This window comes from Hyalella azteca, unplaced genomic scaffold (genome assembly GCF_000764305.2).
Source record: "Hyalella azteca isolate HAZT.00-mixed unplaced genomic scaffold, Hazt_2.0.2 contig11415, whole genome shotgun sequence".
NCBI classification, from domain to species: domain Eukaryota; kingdom Metazoa; phylum Arthropoda; class Malacostraca; order Amphipoda; family Hyalellidae; genus Hyalella; species Hyalella azteca.
In genome coordinates, this window is record NW_025941414.1 from 315604 (window position 1) to 337366 (window position 21763).

Consider the following 21763-nt stretch of genomic DNA (forward strand, 5'->3'; position numbering starts at 1 on the left):
CGGCCTCGTGGAGGCCTTGGTTATAACTCCATGAAAGTCTCTGGAGCCTGGGACTTCATGTGAAGTCTCAGGCTGGTATTCATGCGAAGTCTCAGGCTGGTCTCCCGTGAAGTCTCAGGTTAGTCATCACGTAAAGACTCCGGCTAGTATACATGCGAAGTCTCAGGCAGGTTTTCACGTGAAGTCTCACGCTAGTATTCATGCGAAGTTTCGGACTCGTCTTCATTTGAAGTCTCAGACTCGTCTTCATGAGAAGTCTCAGGCTAATTTTCATGCGGAGTCTCAGACTCGTCCTCATGAGAAGTCTCAGGCTACTATTCGTGCGAAGTCTCAGACTCGTCCATATGAGAAGTCTCAGGCTAGTTTTCATGCAAAGTCTCAGACTCGTCTTCATGAGAAGTCTCAGGCTACTATTCGTGCTAAGTCTCAGACTCGTACGCGGCTGGTCTTCATGAGAAGTACGCGGCTGGTCTTCATGAGAAGTACGATGCTGGTCTTCATGAGAAGTACGCGGCTGGTCTTCATGAGAAGTCTTAGGCTGGTACCTTATCTCGTTACCCTTACATCGTTTGCATGGAGGGGATAACCGTCGTAGTTCCATTTAAATTGAGAAATAATTAGTTTCATACAGATGACGTCTCACACATCTTACGTAAGTTCATGGAAGTGGCATGTATTAGACACGTTGCATTGGTGACATCAGTTTGAATATGTGCGGAGATATTTTATTATATAAGTAAATATCACACTAATCATCTCTATTCCTAACAATTTTTACGAGCAAGAGAATTTTCAACTGATCCTGAAAGGTGGTCAACGAATTTACACAATTCATGGCAATAATTTGATTAATTACATATTCATTTTACGTGTATTTTCTTATTGGCATGAACACGCGAGCTTTTTTTCTTGCTTTGGCACAATTCACGAACAGTATGAAATTAGAAACAAATAGAATATTTTATTCCTACATAATATCCGAATTAGAGCATGAATTTTAATATAGAATACTGATCGGTGTCAATAGGATTAAATAACTGTGTGTTTAGTAAAGAGCGAAGTCTAAATTTCTTTCCATTGTATTTAAAAAAATTTTAAGAGGCTGTCAGTATGGTTTTTTTATAGTTAAAGTTTGAAACAAAACTACGTTAAGTACTGCCACAAATACCATCGGAGTGACCAAACCTGACCTTCTATGCAGACACTTGAAAAATACAAACTCTGTTCTTTGATGCGAGGTCGTGTGTACACAAGCGTACTCCGCAGCTCAGGTTCCAAAATATGGGCTCGCGGCGCAAATTTGTTTCCTAAATCCGAGTAAACACAATAAATCAATACCTTCGCTTATCTTCCTGTGAGAAACAAGCGCTTCATCAAATGTAAATTAGGTACTTGTTTGTAGTGAGTATTTTGAGCAAAATGTAAATTATGAGCGATAGCTAATCACAGTGTAACAAAAGTTTTTATTGAAGACAATTTTAATTTGGAAGTTTTTAATTATTGGAATCGATCAAAACTCCAAGCCGTCAGAACTTCTGCATTTCTACGAATACTTTTATGTTATAACTTAAAATAAAAAAAATTCTGAGAAAAGCTCTGAGAATTTAAGCACCCCAAAAAGTTTCCTAGATTCAGCTTCTATCTCTCGGTGAATAGTTTAGTTTTCCGATGATCGATGTTTGTTTTGAGAAGAGACGCTGTGGACGTTTCGTATGGAGCCCACTTTTGGTTGCGTCATCGTGCGTAATTCATGACTCTTAATTTGTATGAATCATTGATACGTTGATGTGTGCACTCACACGACTCCCTCATCCGCCCGCTGACACTTCGATGCGCTATCTTCAAGTGGTGTTTTAAGTGCCGCTCTTTACGCCACTCTTATACCCAATTCAAAATCATGCGTATAAAATCGCCGGTAAACTGTCGGCCATATAAAGACCGCCTTTCTTGGGACAAAATATTCAATCAGGGACGGTCTTATGAAGTCGTTAGCGACCGCGAAGGCTATCGATCTCTTTGTTGATCTATAAAAACAAAGCACAATATCGATGAAGAATTTCTCTTCGCATGCCAGAAGCCAAACTAAACAATTATAATTCCTTATAATAGATCAGGTTGATAATTGATAGGCTTGCATAAGCTTCTGGGCAAGCAAGCTAGCCACAAAGAAAATACTCGCAAAATCTTCAGGAGAGAAAATTGTTGCTTTTCGTTCGTCTGCTTGAGCATCACGAGCAGTAGTCGTTTATTAAAGGTTTTTAATGTGGTATTTGATTGTGATTTAATTTATTCATGTGATTTATTTTCAAATGGGTTCACACTGATATCATTTAATGAAACATCTATAATCGAATGTGTGATATGAAACCTGTCATAAAATTCATAAACGAATCAGTCATTCAAATTTGTTTAGACTTACGAATACTCGAACAGCATCGGTCGAAATAAATAACTGAGTTAAAACATGGTTTCCTGAACCATGTTCGGAAGGTATTGGTTTTGTTGCTAATAATATAAATTACATCATTTTAAAGGCAGCAGTATTACTGCCTTTTCACATGCAACGATAATATTGCTTGTCGAAATTCATTAAAACTTACGTGCATTTAGATAATTTCATAGCCTTGTGCAATTACGTGCATGTTATTAAACAAATAAAAAATTTTGTCAGGGAACATGCTTCGTGTTTTGTGTCCTTGTGTTTCCAGCACAAACATGACACGGACAACAGACGGAAACAGACACAACAGACGGAAACTGCGTGCCGTGTGTAGAGGGCGCGGGTTGTTCGCTCTCGTCTGCGGATGTCAACCGAAGTTCGTTTGTAATTATTCTTCATTCTCAGTTTTTAAGTCATTGTATCACAATTTATATTTATAACTGAGTCATTATATTCATTTATATTTTTTATTCGTATCTTGATCACTACATTCACTCCAATGCAAAATAAATTTTTCAGTTAGTCAATTTACATACTTTACCGAGACTTTTTTCTGTATGTATTTTATATTATTTTATGTATTTTTTCTGGTTAAGCCGATGACGTTACATAAGCCGAGTGAAGCCGATGTTCAAAGTTATTTAAATTGAACTGCATTTCATTTAATTTTTCTTACTCGTGTATACAAAAATTAATATTCGGTATGAGAAGAAATTTCGAAAGTTTGTCTTCTGATTTTTTTGACAAAAAACTTTAAAGCGTTGGGTATATTACTTGAAATTATATTACACGCTAAAAATCACAGCTAATTTATATTTCCCCCGTGAAATATAAACAGTTGCACACAAAAGGAACAAATATTGTTTAACAGGCCGTATTTCGAAGAATATACTATAATAGCGCATAGCAGTGAAATTAATAATGTTGAAATACGCGACTAACGCATGCAAATAAAATTGATATACGCAACTAATCAAATTGTCGAACTACTTTCATGATCTTATATCGTCAGCATTACTTCAAAGCACAAAATGACATTTTTTGATAAAAGGTAATTCTAGTTCAGAGTTTAAAATGTTGAGAGACTATTTAAAAATCTAAAATCAGAGCACTGTGTTACTCATATTCAACTTCAGAAATGTGTGTGGGAATAGAAGGGGACGTTAAAATATTTTTATGAAGATTTATATCTTGAGATAAGGCTTTTTCAAATTTTAAAACAATATCCACAATCTTGAATGACGATGATATATGAGATTTGCACATATATCATCGTTTAGGGCAAGTGAAATCTGTTCCAGGACTGGAAAATGTCACCAAGCGATCAATAGAATTAGAAAAATACATCAGATATTATATCGAATCATGTAATTGACGGCATGGTATGAAAAATGTTCATGTTATATTAATTATGGCTAGATAAAAACCGTTAGGTGAGGTTTCGTGGTCTAAACGATATATATGGAACTAAATTTTATATATGTATTACTTGTATTAACACACGCAGAGGAGATTGTTATATGTCCCTTTTATGTCTGAAGGAATTTCAGGTGTAAATCATTTTTTTTAATATACATGAATATACAAATCGTGACATAAGCAATATTGTTTCCAATTATGTATATCAGACATTAATAGCATTAAAATAATTCTTGCCACTTATCCGTGCATTGACTGATCTCCATCAAATTATATTATCACAAGTATTATGATTGGATTATGGATTTATATTATCACTAGTATTATGATTATAATACTAATTATATTATCACTAGTATTAGTAATTGCATGAATCTAAATACACAAATATATTTATTATGTTATGGTCCAGAATTTATTTCCATATTTAAACCAAGGTTCTAACTCCATTTGAGGGCCGAAATTAAATTTATGAGTAAACCAGGATCAAATTTATTAGAACAGTTTAGCAGTTTTTCTCTTTATTTAGCTAAAGTTCAAATTTAGCACAGAATGAGCCCAAGTTGCTAAAGTTTCTGCACAAATAGTGATCACTTCACCACTTTTGACCGATTTAAATGGATAACTCGATCAGGGGCATTTGAAACTCTCACATAGGCTTTTTATTTGTCTACATCATCAATTAATGGAACCAAATAATGCTTCTACAAACCATTCAAACATTTATTTAGGATGAATAATATTTTTTCAATATTTATTTCAAATTTTTGTGCTTTTGTATATATTCGTTTTGTGTGAAGCGGAAGAAAGATAAAACTGTTATTTTACATTACACAATGAAGAAAAAACAATCTTGAAGCGATTTTTTAAGTGTGCCTTTTATTTATGATTCAATGTGCATAACCCTTTCTAGAGCTTACACTTCATTTTGCATTTTTCTATATGACATTTATATAGTCAGGCAATGTGTTTATACAATTTATAAGTGGCGGATTTCGGTCAATTTTTTTTCAGGAATTAATATGTCCAAGAATTTGAAATGTATTTAACTCTCAAGATAATAACTGATTATTTTTGTAATAAATAAGCTTTTTTAATCATCGCCTTGGAATTATTCCCTCATCAAATTAGCCGGGAGTTAAAAATCAGTTGATAATCGTCATGTCATGCATGGGTTTAATAATTTACCTCACAATTCCAAGCTTAGATTTTAACATTAAGTTTTATGTACCAGATTTATCCTGATATCATTCGTTCTTGTGTGATATTGTCATTCAAGAAGTAATTTTTTCTAGTTTCTAGGTTTTCTAGAAACTAGAAGGAGTAATTTTTTCTAGAATTTCTAGTAAATCAGCCCGAGATTCAGCTAAAATTATAATAACGCCTCTAATTTTCAAGTTGGTAAAGTTTTATCATAAAAAAATCCTAAAGTTGGTCGTCTAAATATATTTTTCTTGAGTATATGACTTAATTTTACCATAGTGATTCATGCTCATTTGCCCAACATTGCCCGCGACTAAACATAGACGACAGCAGAGCTCTGCGCTGCTACGGTGACAGTCCGCAGGAGCGACAACAGATGCCCTGTGGCGACCACTGCGGCTCCATTAGTGTAACTTGCATTAGTGTGCGGCAATGGTCCATTTAATGCTTATCTCATACAATTAGCTGCGATAAGATACGGCCCTCACAAATGGCCACACGCGGCTTTCCTGTTTCGTCTTCTGAGGGTAGATGGTCAAAACACGAAGCTTGATTTTGACCATTTAACAGAGTGAGGACAGTAATTTAGAGCATATTTTAATTAAATTTTTTGATCTTCACTGTTCAATTCTATTTAATAATCGAGGTCTGATTTGTTTTTTATCTGAATTTCATTATTTCAATATATTTATTAACTGAATCATAAGTTTAGATCGGTTTTAGTTCATCTCATTAATCAATCCATTGACAAATTTAGAAACTGATTAACTACAATACTTTAAATTCTCTCCCTCGAACTCAGAATTTTTTCATGCTGATTATCTCTCATACGGTCCACTGTCTGACATTAGTCTGTTCATTTTACCAACCGACTAAAAAGCTGTAACTTATTCACGTCTTTTCCATTTGTACAGTAAAATTACCGGCTCAAAAACTGGTTATTAATTCTGACTCGTCGAAAATGGCAGACACTAGAACGAAATTTCAATACGAAGCCACTGGTAAATGCTATTGACCTCTCTATTAAGATTTTTTCCATTGTGAACGGTATTTTTCAAAAATAACTTATTTTAGCTGTTAAAATATAGAGTGATTATTTGTGTTAATGAAAGTTTAATAATAGCATGACACGGCTTACATCAATGATGATTAAAGTTAGGATCTCTTATTCTCTCGATTCAATATCCATCATAATGATTATTACTGGTATATTGTTGTTATTTAATCTAATTACCCTCTTTCACTCGCTTCATTCCCCGACTCATGAGCTTGTTATTTATTCTTATTGTCTTCTTTCATTCGGTCCAATCTCCGACTCCGGCGCTTGTTATTTATTCTAATAACCTTCTTTCATTCGGTCCAATCCCAGACTCAGAAGCTTATTATTTATTCTAATAACCTTCTTTCATTCGGTCCAGTAACGTACTCTTGAGCTGCGTTTATTAGGCTGGCATGCCAATCCCAGCGCGGCGAAGGGTCCCAATCTCCGCCTAGAAGAGCAGGCTCCTCCCGACACCGAGAGGACGCAAGTGAGGGACGATGTTGTGGGAGTCAACTTCATTTTCAAGAGACCTCTTACCGAGGGAGTGCGCGAGGCAGCTGCGCCTGAGTGAAGTCCTGCAGTCCAAAGTGACTTTTCCAATTGCAGTCAAATTTTTGTAATTGGTGATTATTCAGTGGTCGTATAGAGGATAATATCCCTAAAAAAATCTATGACTATGGAATGAATTTTTTGAGTGTACTCAGTTTTCTGTTTTTACGATTTGGTCCTGAAAATGAATGTAAAGGAAATTTATTTTCTCAAAATGGGTATATTCAATGTTGAATTGATGGATAATTTTTTAGCACCGATTTAGAAAATTGGTCTATGGAAATTCGTAACCTTGTTTGCTAAAATCAAGTTAAAAAACAAGTACAAAAAGTTGAATTTCAAGTTTATAAACAAAAAAAATTATCGAAGCGTGACAGTGCAGGTAAAATAAACATATAGCGCCTGATTCAGAGCAAAATGAGTTGGGGCGGTCATTGATTGCATCACGTTATTTTAGAGTAATTTTGTGGATAATGTCTCATGAAAAAGTCGAATTTTCAGCATGAAAGCGGATTTATTTTTCATCCCCAGACAAAAATTTCATTCATGGAAAACGCACTGATTCAATTAATATTCTTAATATTCACAGGTCAATCTTATATTCGCTTGCAATAAGTTCTGACTTGAAATTTATTAATACAATGTTAAAACCTGACAGATGATTTGTTAAAATGGTAAAATATATGCTCATGGCGTCAAATATTGCAGTTTTCAATGATTTAGCAGGTTGATATATACCGTGGCTCGTTTTTGTGTGTCAATGAAAATTCAGCAGCTGCACTAAAAAATTTAGAAGAGCGTTGAGCATTTTTTGGGTACCATAACGAGAAAATTTCGAATTTTTTTTTGTTAAAAAGAATTGTAGAAGTGTTAAAGTGAGAACCAAATTTCCTCGCTTGCACAAACTGAAATAATAGCTACTCATATTTTGGTGGAGCCATTATTAATTATAAAAACAAGAGTATTATCATCTTTAAAAATACGAAAATTTGTAACAGAAAATCTGCAATAAAACTAAAAATGCTTCTAGTTGATTAAACTTTTTTGAGTCAGCCAGTTCTGCGTTCAATTGAAAAATTATTCGATTTCAAAGGAAAATTTTACGCCGACCAGTTTGAAAGAAAAGAGAAAATTGCAGCTAAAAAAAAGTCGACGGAATCTCGAAATAAAATTTTCTAAAATTCCCTGCGTGCAACCCCAGTCATAAGGGGATGATGATGACCACTGCGGGTGGACCAGCCCAGCCGGGGACAATAATCCCGGCATCATTTGCAGGGATGCATAACGAAACCCTAATCCCTGACCCGATGACGTGCATCCCTGCTGAAGGCAGCCATACCCCAACAAGAGATCCCTCCGGGGGATTTTTGTGGCCAGGGGCAATGAAAGAAGATCAGCCGATTCCCCATCACCCTTACTACCCCCACCACACCCACGCTGCACCGTTCCTCATTCCGGAAGCGGGATTCGGGGTGAATCAAACGTCCCAAGATGGAGAACTGATGGATACTCACACATCGACCCCAACAGCAGGTAAATATTTAACTTTTAATGATTTTAAAGCCTGTTTATTAAGAAATTATGGTTTCTGGATAACCAGTTTTTCAAGAATAATTAATCTTCGTCTTAGTGTACACAGAAGCAACACAGCATGACTCAAAAGAAAGAGAGGAAAATCACATGCTATTTGTGGTATAATATATATAGTGGTATAATATTTCTCCTTACTTCTTGCTTCTCTCGGGAATAGGATGAGCTTTGCGAGGTAGAATTAGATAAGATTAGTTAATATCGGGATGCTAACTAAAACATAACGTTATGTTGTAATGGAACACTATTATTTGGGTAATAAATATAGGCCAATAAATTTACGAATCTTCTTTGAACAAAGCAGGTAGTGATTGGGTTGATCAAATTTCAATGTACAATTATGATTCAAAGGCTTGGTTCATATTTCTTAATTTTTTACTGATTCGGGCTGAGTCGAGCGACTCTGCGTTCTTCAATACGCATATTCGAATAGCCACAAATTTATGTTCTGTACGTGAGCAATCAAATAGTTAGGTTCTATGGCTCCAATTTATAAAGAAAATAATGTTAGGTACTCTACTTTATATTAACTATTTGATCTTTCAACGGCAATAATACCGATAAGTTTGTCTATTAGCAAATTATTCTCTCAGGATTCCACGCCAAACAATCAGTCAAGAAAGAGGATTTTAAAGACGACAATTACTTCACTGTGCGGAACTCCTACCAAGAGAAATACCGGGAATCTTTTTTCAAAGATGATGAAGCTCCACGGCAGAGATACGAGGAACTGAAGTTCGACAACATCTCGGATGAATTCTCTGTCCATAGAAAATTATTAACTTCCGACGAATTTCAAAATAATCCAACTTACGGTGAAATGAGATCCTATATAGATGGTCGCGAAATGCACGCAGGCATGAATAACTTTCACCCATTAAACAATTATTCGAATTTCTTTCACCCAAATAATTACAGTTCAACTAACTATTTATTACCTTACTCAACCTCAAGCCTTTGCGATGGCACGGATACTCATCTAGATCGACATTCATCCATACCATCATCCATGGCGGTGCCTTCATGCCCAATCCTGCCTCCATCATGCATGTCACCCATGAGTAACTCCAGTAATTCACCGGCCTCTGGGGTCTTCACCCAGTCATCCATGAGTGACATGGGTGGATGTTCGGATTTATCGGATGCTGGAAACATGAGGACACACTTGGACAATCCCGGATTACCACCAGGATTAGGGAAGAATGGGTATCCTTCAAGTACCTTGGAGGACCTCCAGCACGATTCGTTGACCAGACTTGATGAGTCTAACTATGATAGACAAGACGACCTGTTGAATCCATCGATGATGATGCAGTCCGACCCCCCGTTGACATCCCCCCACGTCAAGAGCTTGAGTTCCCTTTGCCCCCCATTCCCCGAGGCCAGAGGGGCATATACACCCCTTAACGCGGCCGACGCCAACGCTAAACTTAAAGGTAAGTTGTTATTATTGGTTTTAATTCAGAATAAGCTATATATGAGTGTGTCGGAAAAGTGTAAATAATATTTTCTCTAAAATTTTAACAATAGTTTTGCAAGGCAAACTGGAGCCATATATAAAGTAAAATTTAAAACAATGATGCGAAACAATTGACCCACCTGGCACATCAAAAGAAGGTTGGGGACATATTTTCTCACGCTTCAAGCTAAAATAATAATAAGTAACTTCTTTAGGAGGTAAATGTTATTTTACTCATTGAAATCAGTGAAATTGTCGTTATGGGAACGATTCGAATATTGATCATTAGACATTGTCTTGTTGTCATGGCATATGGAAATTTTTCATACAAATTTATGATGCTTATATTGTTTAGTGTTGATTTTACGTCCGCTATTCCTTTGCTTGACTGCCACGCTAAACATGTTGATATAGCCTTGTCTTTTTTGCAAAATACGAATTAAAGAGATAAATATTTTTTGGGCTTCATTTCAGTGAAAAATATTCCTAAATTCAATTTTTCCTATCATCGAATTTGAATTTGAAAAAAAATCTGAAAAAATCTGAAATGTTATCATTTTCGTTAACAAAAATTTAATCGAATTTTTTCGTCATTGATATGATTTCATATACCAACGGTGTGTAACTATCGGCGACGACTTTATTGCGTCTGGTTCGAATTGTTTCGACCATGATGAGCTGCAAGTGTTTTTTACACGTCTACAATATACATATATAAAATGTATTATCAGCTTTGTGATGGATAATCGAAGAAAATATAGAATTAGATTCATTAATAAACATGCCGGAGCTTTCGGTTAAAGTTAAACACAAACTTTGTGTCGGAATTTCTATTGATGTTCTGCGAATGTGTTTAGAAAACATTCTGGCTTAAAAATGTTACCCACAATACGTTATACTTACTTGTTCAGGGAAGTAAAACCTAAGCTTCCCTCGCAAACGAAAAGACTTGTCATTTTATGGTGAAGTTTGACAGTAAATTTTGTGGTGACTGCAAAACAACGGAGTCGTGTTTCTTGCTTAGCAGTAGGAAACTTTTATCTCCGTTTCGCTACACGGAACTGTATTATGGATACCTTGGTGGCTAGCGAGGGTAGAAGCTTCAAGTAAAATCTGCCAAAAGAATTTGATCCAATTTTTTTATTTTTTTTTATTTATAGTAAATCTTCGAAATTTAAATGAAATATTTGAATGCGTAACGTGCATTTAATAAAGATATTACAACGATATTAGATATTTCAACATTTGAACAACGTTGCCTCTTACTCGTAGACAACAGTTTTTGTTTGTGACGTATATGAAGGTAAGCTTCGTATGAGATAAATTAAATAGGTGAATGTTTTGCAATCATTTCAACATTTAAATTTTATCATTGAATGTGTTTTTTTTGGCAAGATAAAGACCGATATTGCCACGTAAGTTGCAACCGAATGGCATTCACGTTTTGTAATTCTAGTTATGTCTTCCATTTTCGGCAAAACAGAAAGTAGCAAATCGAAAATATAATTTTTGAAGTTATTCTTGAAACAAATAGTAACAGTGCAGTGACATTATGTTATATAGTGTTTCATTACAATGAGATTCCGGTCACCATTATAACCAATCTAAGGAAATTTATCAATCATTCCCGAGATTGAACGTGCAAATTTTGAGAGCCAGTATTTTTTATTCTCTTCAAAAATAAAATAAAATTTTTATGGCTAGAAAATCTTGGTTGCATTAGCTAGCGATATACGTTCCCTACTTCAGTGGGTAAATAATTCTTTAATAATTATGTTATTGGTTTATCATGATTATGGACAAATGAATCTATACGGTTCCTGTTTTCGTGTAGTTTTACTTGCTCAAATCATCGATTGAAGCCGAATTACATCTTATATTAAAGATAAATTGGACTAAATAACCTTTTCTTGTATTTTCTCAATATCAATCTTTTTTTTTTTTTTTGAGCTTGTCAGTGTGGCAGTAGCCCTAACACTGCTCGCGGTCTCCAGCTATCAGTATAGTGGCAGTAGCCCCAACACTGCTCGCGGTCTCCAGCTATCAGTATAGTGGCAGTAGCCCCTACACTGCTCGCGGTCTCCAGCTATCAGTATAGTGGCAGTAGCCCCAACACTGCTCGCGGTCTCCAGCTATCAGTATAGTGGCAGTAGCCCCAACACTGCTCGCGGTCTCCAGCTATCAGTATAGTGGCACATTTCGCCGCTGCAGCGACACCTGCCGGCGTGGACGGAACTTTTGTTTACATAACATTATGGCTGAGGTAAACAGAGCGTCCCGCGCCTCCGCACACAAAACCTGCTCTTTCTCCTCCTTATTTCGAAACAAAGGACAAATTTGAGTCAAAGTTTCCTTCTATTCAGCAACCATTATATAATGACTAATTTATAAATGCATAAAATCGATTATATTTTTGACGATATGTTTTTTCTTTCAAATAAAATTGATACGCAGTATCAGCTAAACATTAAATGAAAACTCGAGCCGATTCCAGTATGACAACAATAAAAAAATTAAAAATTTCGTATGTGGGTTAATGCGTTGATTTTGTTATTTTAAAGTGTACATGATACTGTGAAAATCATTTAATATAATCATTTTGATTTAAGTTACGATACTTCTGAGCATCTAATTAGTAGCCGCGTGAAACTAAAGATGACTTGACAGCTGGCATTCAGCAGTTCTTCAGCTAAAACATAGCGAAAACTGACCTCCTTTTTACAATTTTTGTACGTCGATTAATATTAAAATATTATACCGCGCTAAGCTTGGAACTATTGCAAACATTCTTTTTCTAGCGTAAATACAACATCTCTTTATCACATCATTTCCAGTCGCGAAGTTATCATTGAAAAATCAATGCAAAAAAAAAAACTCCAGACGTGATTAACTTGTTTTTGAACATATGAACTATGGACTGAGAACACTTAATTAATTAATCAACTTTTATTGTTACTTGCTACTAAGTTTCGCGGAGAGCCAAATTTCTGGCATTGTGATATATAATCTTTGAATTTTAGAAATCTTTTTAAGAACTATTTAAAAATTTAGCGAGAATGGAAAAATATTTAATTAATAAAAACCCTAGGCGCAGGTTACGTGCAACATCTTTTCTAATTTACTTCAAATCTGGCAATAAATTGCGCCGAACATTACGTGTCCTATACGTATGTGCAAGTATAAATTTTTTCAAACATGCTGGTAAATAGAATTAAGCACGGCATGTTGAATCTATTGAAGTCTTTATAATCACTTCAAACTTTGGTGATAAATAGAATAGAGCATGATGCGTTTTATCCATTGATGTCAAAATAATATCTGAAATATATAGCAATAACTAGCATGGAGCATGACACGTTCTATCCAATTTTAAATTTAAAAAATCTTTTTCAAATATGAAGAGAATTAAGCATGGTATAAGTTCCGCCAACGTGAGTCGAAATATTTTACATTGGTAGTTTAATTTCAGTAATAACTTTCCCCTAAGTGACCATTGTATTATACATTTACGAATGACGGTTTCAAGGATGTATTATTTACATATTTTCGTACGTTCTTAACATAACATAACATAGTGATGTCGGCGCTGAAGTGTAGGCCTGATGTGGCCTGTCGCCGATTCTTTTCCTTTTCGTGCCTTGTTCATAGAAGATCTAAAATCGTGTCATTTGACCCGATCTTTTCATGACTGGCGATATTAGTTTGAAAGTAGCTACTAGACTTCCACCGGGTTCGATAAGGAGCTAGGCATTTCAAATCTGAACATATATTTTTCCATAGCTTTATCTAGTCTGTTCTTGAACGCATTCATACTTGCAGCGCCAACAATGTCATCGGGGAGGCTGTTCCACATGTCGGTGATTCAAAGCGAGAAGAAATTTTGTCGCGTGGAGAAATTGCAGCGCAGTTTTTTTAGCTTATAGCCGTGGCCCCTGGTGTTGGTTCTTGTTTCAAATTCTAGTAACCCTTCAGGGACCTTGTATAGACCTTGAGTATACTTGTATACTTCAATGAGGTCCCCACGCAGACGTCGATAACTGAGGCTTGGAAGCTTCATAATCTTCAATCTTTCTTCATAGGACTTGCCCTTCAAGCCTGGAATTATCCTTGTTGCACGTCTTTGAACATTCTCTATTAAATTTCTGTCCTTTTCAAATCTCGGTGACCACACAACGTTTCTAAATTCTAGACTCGGGCGCACGACGGCAACGAACAACTGCTTCATCGTTTATGCATCTAGGAACTCGTATGAGCGTCTGATTAGTCCAAGAAGTTTGTTGGATGTGTTAGCTTGCGTTTCAACATGCTTAGAAAATTTCAGCTCCTTGTCGACATAAACTCCGAGATCGTTTTCCACACTAGACTTTTCAATCATTACTCTCTCGTTGCAACCATGTCTTCTCATACTGTAATCTTGCTGTTCATTGTTTTTCCCGAGGTGAAGTACTTTACACTTGTTAGCATTAAACCGTAGCTGCCACGTATCAGCCCAGTTAACTAAACCGTCCAGATCATCTTGTAATTGCGCTTTATTTGACGCATCCTTCACTGAATTATAAACTTTTGTGTCGTCGGCATACATGGAACACACGCTGGACACTACTTCTGGCAGATCATTTATAAAAGCAATGAACAAAATAGGCCCCAGAACGCTTCATTGTGGCACGCCACTGCGCACTGATCCCCAGTCTGACACGGTTCCGTTAATACTGACACGTTGTCGTCTACCTACTAGAAAATCTCTGATCCATTGGAGTACGTTTCTCTCAATTCCCAAGGACTTCACTTTACGCAACAGCCGCTCATGCGTAACACTGTCAAATGCTTTGGCAAAATCGAGGTACAATGCATCCAAGCTGGCTCCCTTTCGTCCAGCAGGCGAGTCCACTCGTTCAACGTAGATAATAAGTTAGTGGTGCAGGATCTGCCGGCAATAAAACCATGTTGACAATCTGATATGAGATGGTGGTGCAGGATCTGCCGGCAATAAAACCATGTTGACAATCTGATATGAGATGGTGAGCAGTCAAGTGATCGATAATCCTATCCCTCACAACAGATTCCATTAGCTTACAAACATCTATAAGAGAAGAGACAACGAACGCCAAACGAAAATTAATACTTTCAACTATTAAAAATATTTTAATCAAACTTATTGAAACGAATAATTAGGCAGAATTTTATCCATCATAAACTTTTTATTTTCATCGATGAATGAAGTCCTCTGCATTCATTATTTTATTCCGAGGAAGACATTCATTTAGCGCGACTAAGCAAGCAACATTTCAGTTTACTATGTTGTCGTAGCAACGATTCACGCACCGTAATAAACAGCATCGATGTTGTGCAATGTACACTGAGTATCACTTCGTCGATTTATAGCTCACTATATAGATGTGAAGTGACCGATTTTACCCGACGTGACGGATTCAACTCGACGTGACTGATTCAACTCGACATGACAGATTCAACTCGACGTGACTGATTCAACTCGACGTGACAGATTCAACTCGACGTGACCAATTCCACTCGACGTGACTGATTCAACTCGACGTGACCGATTCAACTCGACGTGACCAACAATTCCACTCGACGTGACAGATTCCACTCGACGTGACAGATTCAACTCGACGTGACCAATTCCACTCGACGTGACTGAGTCAACTCGACGTGACCGATTCAACTCGACGTGACCAACAATTCCACTCGACGTGACAGATTCAACTCGACGTGACCAATTCCACTCGACGTGACAGATTCAACTCGACGTGACCGATTTAACTTGACGTGAATGATTCAACTCGACGTGACCGATTCAGCTCGACGTGACTGATTCAACTCGACGTGACCAATTCAACTCGACGTGCTCGATTGAACTCGACTTGACCGATTCTACTCGACGTAACCGATTCAACTGGACGTGACCGATTGAACTCGACTTGACCGATTCAGCTCGAAGTGACTGAGTCAACTCGACTGGAAACTAGCAGACAAATTATCGGCGGCCAATACTACTACTGATTTCTTGTGCGGCACTGAATTCATGAGCTATTTATTAGCATATCAAAATAACTGATTTGACTACGGACGGCCATTACCAATAATTTCAATTTTATTTCCTAGAATCAGAGGAAGATGTGTTATCAACGGACCGAGATTTGCTTTGATCTTTATTAAACAGTGAAACTTTTTTTGTTACTTGGTCAACCATGATCGACCAGTGACTACAGAAACTGTTTGTTCACGATAAGCAAAATGAGTTATCAATTTTTTTTTATAATAGTATATGCTTATGTTTTTAACTAAGAATTTAACTGTGATTGCCACATGATTGCCAATAGGTGGCCGCTGATAAGTCGGCTCTAATTAGAATAGAGAATTCTTAAATGATCGGCACCGAGCCCGAACTGCCCAGCAATACTAAAGAACAAGGAACTCTTTGATGCGAGACTAAACATCAACTCCAGCATCTAATGGCTTCACACTCGCGCTCTTATATAACGGAGTAAACTTTCCGTGCCACCTGTTGCTGTGAATGTTATCTTGCAATTCGGCGCGGGATAAACAGCAAAATATTCAGTAAAACTTTGATATTTTTCATACTTATTTTCGAATCCTCGGCCTTTAATTCGTCCTTGAAACGAATAAAATTACCGTTACATTTATGAACAAAGAATCTATTGTTCGGCTTTCCCTCGTGAAAGGCATAACACAGATTGTGATATTTTGGCAATTATTCACATTTAGGAATGAATAAAGTAGTGAGTTCCAACTTTCTTCTTGCACTCCATATAAATTTCGGCCAATATAGAAGTGAATAATATTCTGTCAATTATAGACGGAACTGCCAGCTATTGGCAATCTATTCTGATAGCCAATTTCGGCTTTCCAATCTTCGTACCTGACGCACAAATTTCTTATGTGACAGCATTTCTGAAATTTGTTATATTATTTGCAGTTAAGCATCTGTGTTTGTTTCATATTAAACTAATGATTGGGATAGAATAATGTTTTTCAATCTTGGTTTCTAATCATACTCCAGTTTTAATATAAAGAGAGCATTGTTCAAAGTGAATGAATGCAATCTGATGTCATAGATTTTGCATTCTTTGCTTCTATCTAATTAATTGGAAATTTACCTCTAAAGCTTCATTATATTTAATTTGAAAATTATTGCCTTATCCGACCATCCGTGTGAACACAAATACCAGTTGAAAAAGTTTTTTTCTTCATTCATTACTTTCCTTGAAATTCCGGAAATGGTTTGATAAATGAATTGAATAGAGGGTTGCAAATATATTCTAACATTTTGGCAACAGGCCATGGGCCTATTTCTTCAGTGCCGAAATTTCCTTTTCTATTATATATGAGAATTTCTGGCAGAACATTTGATGAACTTGTACAACATAAGATAAAAATGCGCTTTGGCAATAATATTAACAATGTTTATCATTTTTACACGGTGGCCTTTATGGTGTTTAGAATTCCTGCAAATGAGCAAGCAACAATTTTGAAGTTTTCACTTATAATTAATTTAACTAAGTATTCTGATTCTCAACGTACATTACTATCAGTATAGGAAAATTTAAGCTTGTGCTGGTTATTAATAAAGTATTTATTTTCAGATTCCGATAAAGGAAAATGCAATGAAAATTCGGGAAGGTCGCGGAGCAAGAGAAAACCTAGGGTCCTCTTTTCGCAGGTAAAATAAAATTATATAGCATGCTATTAAATAAGTCAGTTCATTTGCTCCAATGAAATTAGTGCATGTAGTGTTACATAAATAATATACTATTGCAGATAAAAAATATCAATTATTATCATATTAATTACTAAACATTTTTGATGTGTGATCTCGTAATTGAGGTTCGTAGGACATTTCTGGCTCGAAATATTATTTTTAAATATTCACCACGCTATATCCACTGAATGTCCTCCACACTATATCCACTAAACGTCTACCACACTATATCCACTGAATGTCCTCCACACTATATCCACTAAACGTCTACCACACCATATCCACTGAATGTCCTCTACACTATATCCACTGAATGTCCTCCACACTATATCCACTAAACGTCGACCACACTATATCCACTGAATGTCCACCACACTTTATCCACTAAATGTCCACCACACTATATCCACTAAAAGTCTACCACACTATATCCACTGAATGTTCTCCACACTATATCCACTAAACGTCTACCACACCATATCCACTGAATGTCCTCCACACTATATCCACTAAACGTCTACCACACCATATCCACTGAATGTCCACCGCAGTATATCCACTCTGCGCAATGAAATTTTTAAACGTGAAAAGCAGCATATAAAATTTACTCTAATTCATATGAGTGGCACAATATTGATTATAAGATCAAAGATAAATAAAAGCTATATAGGAGACTACTTATGAATGCGACTTCTCGATCTTTTCTCGTTCAGTGTGTTGGAAATGGCCGCCATTGTTCCTCAAAACTTTATATTAAGTCTTCTGTAACGGTTATTATATAATAAATACTTGAGGACTAATTATTCTGAGAAACGTTTTTAGAAAAAAGCTTACCTAACAAAATGCCATAACCTTGCCTCTCAGGCTCAGGTCTCAGAGCTCGAGCGGCGGTTCAAACAACAGCGCTACTTGTCGGCGCCCGAACGCGAGCAGCTCGCCGGCATCCTGAAACTTTCAAGCACTCAGGTGAGGGGAAGGTTTATTTACCACCTAAGAAAGGTTTAATCACCACCAGGTGAGAGGGAGGCTTGATTACCACCCAGAGGAGCGGGAGGTTTAAATATCCCCCAAGTGAGTGGAAGACTAGATTACCTACCAGATGATGGGAGGCGGGACATCCACCCAGTTCAGTGGGAAACTAAATTACTACCAAGGTAAATGGGAGGTGGAAAAGGTGCCTAGGTGAGAGGGAGGCAAAATCACCACTCAAGTATGTGGGAGACGACACTACCACCCAGGTGAGTGGGAGGTGACTACCACCAAGGTGATTAGGAGACGGTACTTCCACCAAGGTGAGTGGGAGGCTTTTCCACTACCCAGGGTAGACTATAATTTGAGCGAAGTGGGGTGAGGGATGAGGGGTACTGCATCTAGTGTATGGGGAGGAGAGTATACCCCGAGGAATTAATTTTTCACTCCAGTTCAACTAAGGTTCAATTAATAAGGGAATAAATTCATGGGAAGCATATGTTTTCATCTAATCTTATCTAAACATATTAGAACTTTGATAACATATTATGCAAATTTGAAAAATATTATTCAAGATTTATTGGCTACTCCAAGTTTTCACAGATCACTGCAAATCAACATCATAGTAACTTTTAGAGGCTAAGAAAAAATTAAATTATAATTAATGATCTCTATTTTCTCAGTTTAATGATATATTTTAATTCCAGTGCGATTGGAATCCAAAAAATTTGCAAACAAATGCCTGTTACTCCAAAACATTAAAAAATATAGAATTGATGAATCATAATAACCGTCCCATTCTTAGTGTGCACTGTAGAAACTTCAATTGAAGTTCTCATTCTTAGCTATTAAATAGGCATATAGGCTCATAGGTATATAGGTTTCCATTCGCTCTAAAGCTTCGTAGGACAGTTTTAATTCATTTTCATATAAACTGATCGTTAATGAATTCACAAAAAGTTTCATGCTGTAAATTCTATCTCTACATAATTAAACGCCTAATTAAAAAGCCCCACCATCACCGCGCAGGTGACGATTTGGTTCCAGAACCGGCGCTATAAATGCAAGCGCCTGCTCATATAAACTGATCATTTAACGAATTCACACGAAATTTCATGCTGTAAACTCTATCGTACATAATTGAATGCCTAATTAAAAAACCATTCACACGTAAATTGTAACACTAAATAATTGAATGCCTAATTAAAGACCCCCACCATGAACGTGCAGGTCAAGATTTGGTTCCAGAACCGGCGGCATAAATGCAAGCGCCTGCTCATATAAACTGATCATTTAACGAATTCACACGAAATTTCATGCAGTAAATTCTATCCCTACATAATTGAATGCCCAATTAAAGAACCCCATCCACGTGTAAATTGTAACACTAAATAATTGAATGCGCAGGTGAAGATTTGGTTCCAGAACCGGCGGTATAAATGCAAGCGCCTGCGCCAGGACCTGACGCTGGAGCAGAGCGCCGCTGCTGCTGGGGGAGGCGCCGCCGTGGGGCACGTCTCGGTCACGCCTTCGTCGATGGCAGCGGCGGTGGCAGCTGCTGCTGCCGCTGCCACGTCGCCACGACGGGTGGCAGTGCCGGTAAATAGTGCAATTATGGCAATAAAATTGAAGTTATCGAATGTCAATAAATACTTATTGAATAATATGAATAATTGAACTTATTGAATGTCAATAAATACTTACTGAATAATATAAATAATTGAATTTATTGAATGGCAATAAATAAAATTGACTAAATTTGTGTATCTCAAGGATAATGGAATGGTAGTTAGTGATAACTTTCGGAATAAATCCTCAACTTTAGAAGGTTTGGCTCGATGATATCAATATTAAACATAATGCGTTAATTTAATTTTAATAATAGTGCGTTAATTTTTTGCTGTCACACAAAACAAATCAGGTCACAGAAAGTGCCTCCTTTTTATTGAAATAATCAACTAAAACCTGACATAATGTGATATAAAATCTGGATTTTGGCTAAAAAAGTTAAACAGGTCTTGATTCGTGTAGCTATTAATTAATATAACACAAAATAATTTTGAATCTAAGATTAATCACTATTAACGATTTAAAAACTCTGGAAAATGAATAATTTTCAAGAATTTTAACAGCAATTTATGCCCAGGTGTTGGTGCGGGACGGCAAGCCTTGCCCCGCATACTCCTCCAGCTTCCCAAGCTCCTCAACAGCCCCACAGTTCGGTCCCCAGTACTCCTCCCCATCCCTGTACCAATGCCCACCAGCCCCATACTCCCCCCACGGGGCCTCTTCTTCCCCTTTTCCTCCCCATTCCTCCCAGAACAGCCACAATTTACCCTATATGAACCACGGGGTGCCTTTTGGTTCTCAGCCGGCGATTAGGAGTGGCTGGTGATTGAGCAATTTGCTTTACTCATAAATGTCATAAAAATATGGGTAAGAAATACATGTTATGCCCGCATATTACTCGACTTGATCTTGCACAAATATTCAGAATAGAATATAAATTTCCAGAACATTTTTATTACTATGTTACAACGCAAAAGTAAATTGTTATGAATCATTAAACAAGGTGAGGCGTTCATTCATCACGCGGGTATTTAAGCAATTGTAAAATACTTCTCATAGCATTAAAACAACTTCAATATATCACAGAGTGCATGTCACAATGATATTATATATTCTCATTTCCGATGAAAAATTTTTTGAATAAAGATAAAACATGTACCAAATTGCACATCCACACATCTTTAATCCATTGACCTTTTTTCAGCACATAGATCAACCACTATGGCAATCGTTTCCTAGACGTATTATCATATTTTATGTGCTCCAATATTACAAATTCAATACGACAAATATCAATATTGTTTCGCTATAAACATACACTAATTAATAACACAGTTGTTGCAACTGGGTTTTGGTCTGCAATTAGAATCATACTAAGTGCCTTACGAATGCCAGATGTAAATATATAGAATTTATTATTCCAAGTATTTCAGAAAGAATCTTAATATAGATTATAGTGTTTTCCGATATAAATTATCGATATTCATTCGATCACATCGTTTGTTACGAATTTTGAATAACTTTGAAAGTAATAAACGATAAATTCTATGTGTTTCTTGCTAACGTATCCTCTTAGTGGAATTTAAAACTGAAAATGCCATTTTAAAATATCCTCGAATGCCTACTGAATAAATTTCAGTGCGATGTGGCTAGAGAAACCAAATTGAAAAATGGAATTCCATCTAAAAACAGCGAAAATTTTTAAACTCATAGTAAAGTTAGAAAAAATTGAGAAAATATGTTGAAAAAGTGTCTGACGATTCAATTATTTATAGAGTAAAA

At 36.4% G+C, this 21763-nt stretch overlaps 1 protein-coding gene across 1 annotated transcript; it reads left to right on the plus strand.

Annotated features, from left to right (window-relative positions):
- Positions 1-7734: 7734 nt before the first annotated feature.
- LOC108666046 lies at positions 7735-21508 on the plus strand. Its single transcript, XM_018152852.2, has 6 exons — positions 7735-8186; positions 8837-9679; positions 17328-17404; positions 18308-18409; positions 19820-20011; positions 20559-21508. Exons 1-6 carry the CDS (start codon positions 7865-7867, stop codon positions 20805-20807), a joined length of 1785 nt encoding a protein of 594 aa, XP_018008341.2. The 5' UTR covers positions 7735-7864; the 3' UTR covers positions 20808-21508.
- The last annotated feature ends 255 nt before the right edge of the window (positions 21509-21763 follow it).

What these genes read in the sequence shown, in the direction of transcription:
- LOC108666046 (XM_018152852.2), top strand. Translation starts at nt 7,865, where the DNA reads ATGATGATGACCACTGCGGGTGGACCAGCCCAGCCGGGGACAATAATC. An exon ending in TGAAACTTTCAAGCACTCAG is followed by an intron (nt 18,410 to 19,819) that starts GTGAGGGGAAGG and finishes TTGAATGCGCAG; the next exon opens with GTGAAGATTTGGTTCCAGAA. An exon ending in CACGACGGGTGGCAGTGCCG is followed by an intron (nt 20,012 to 20,558) that starts GTAAATAGTGCA and finishes ATTTATGCCCAG; the next exon opens with GTGTTGGTGCGGGACGGCAA.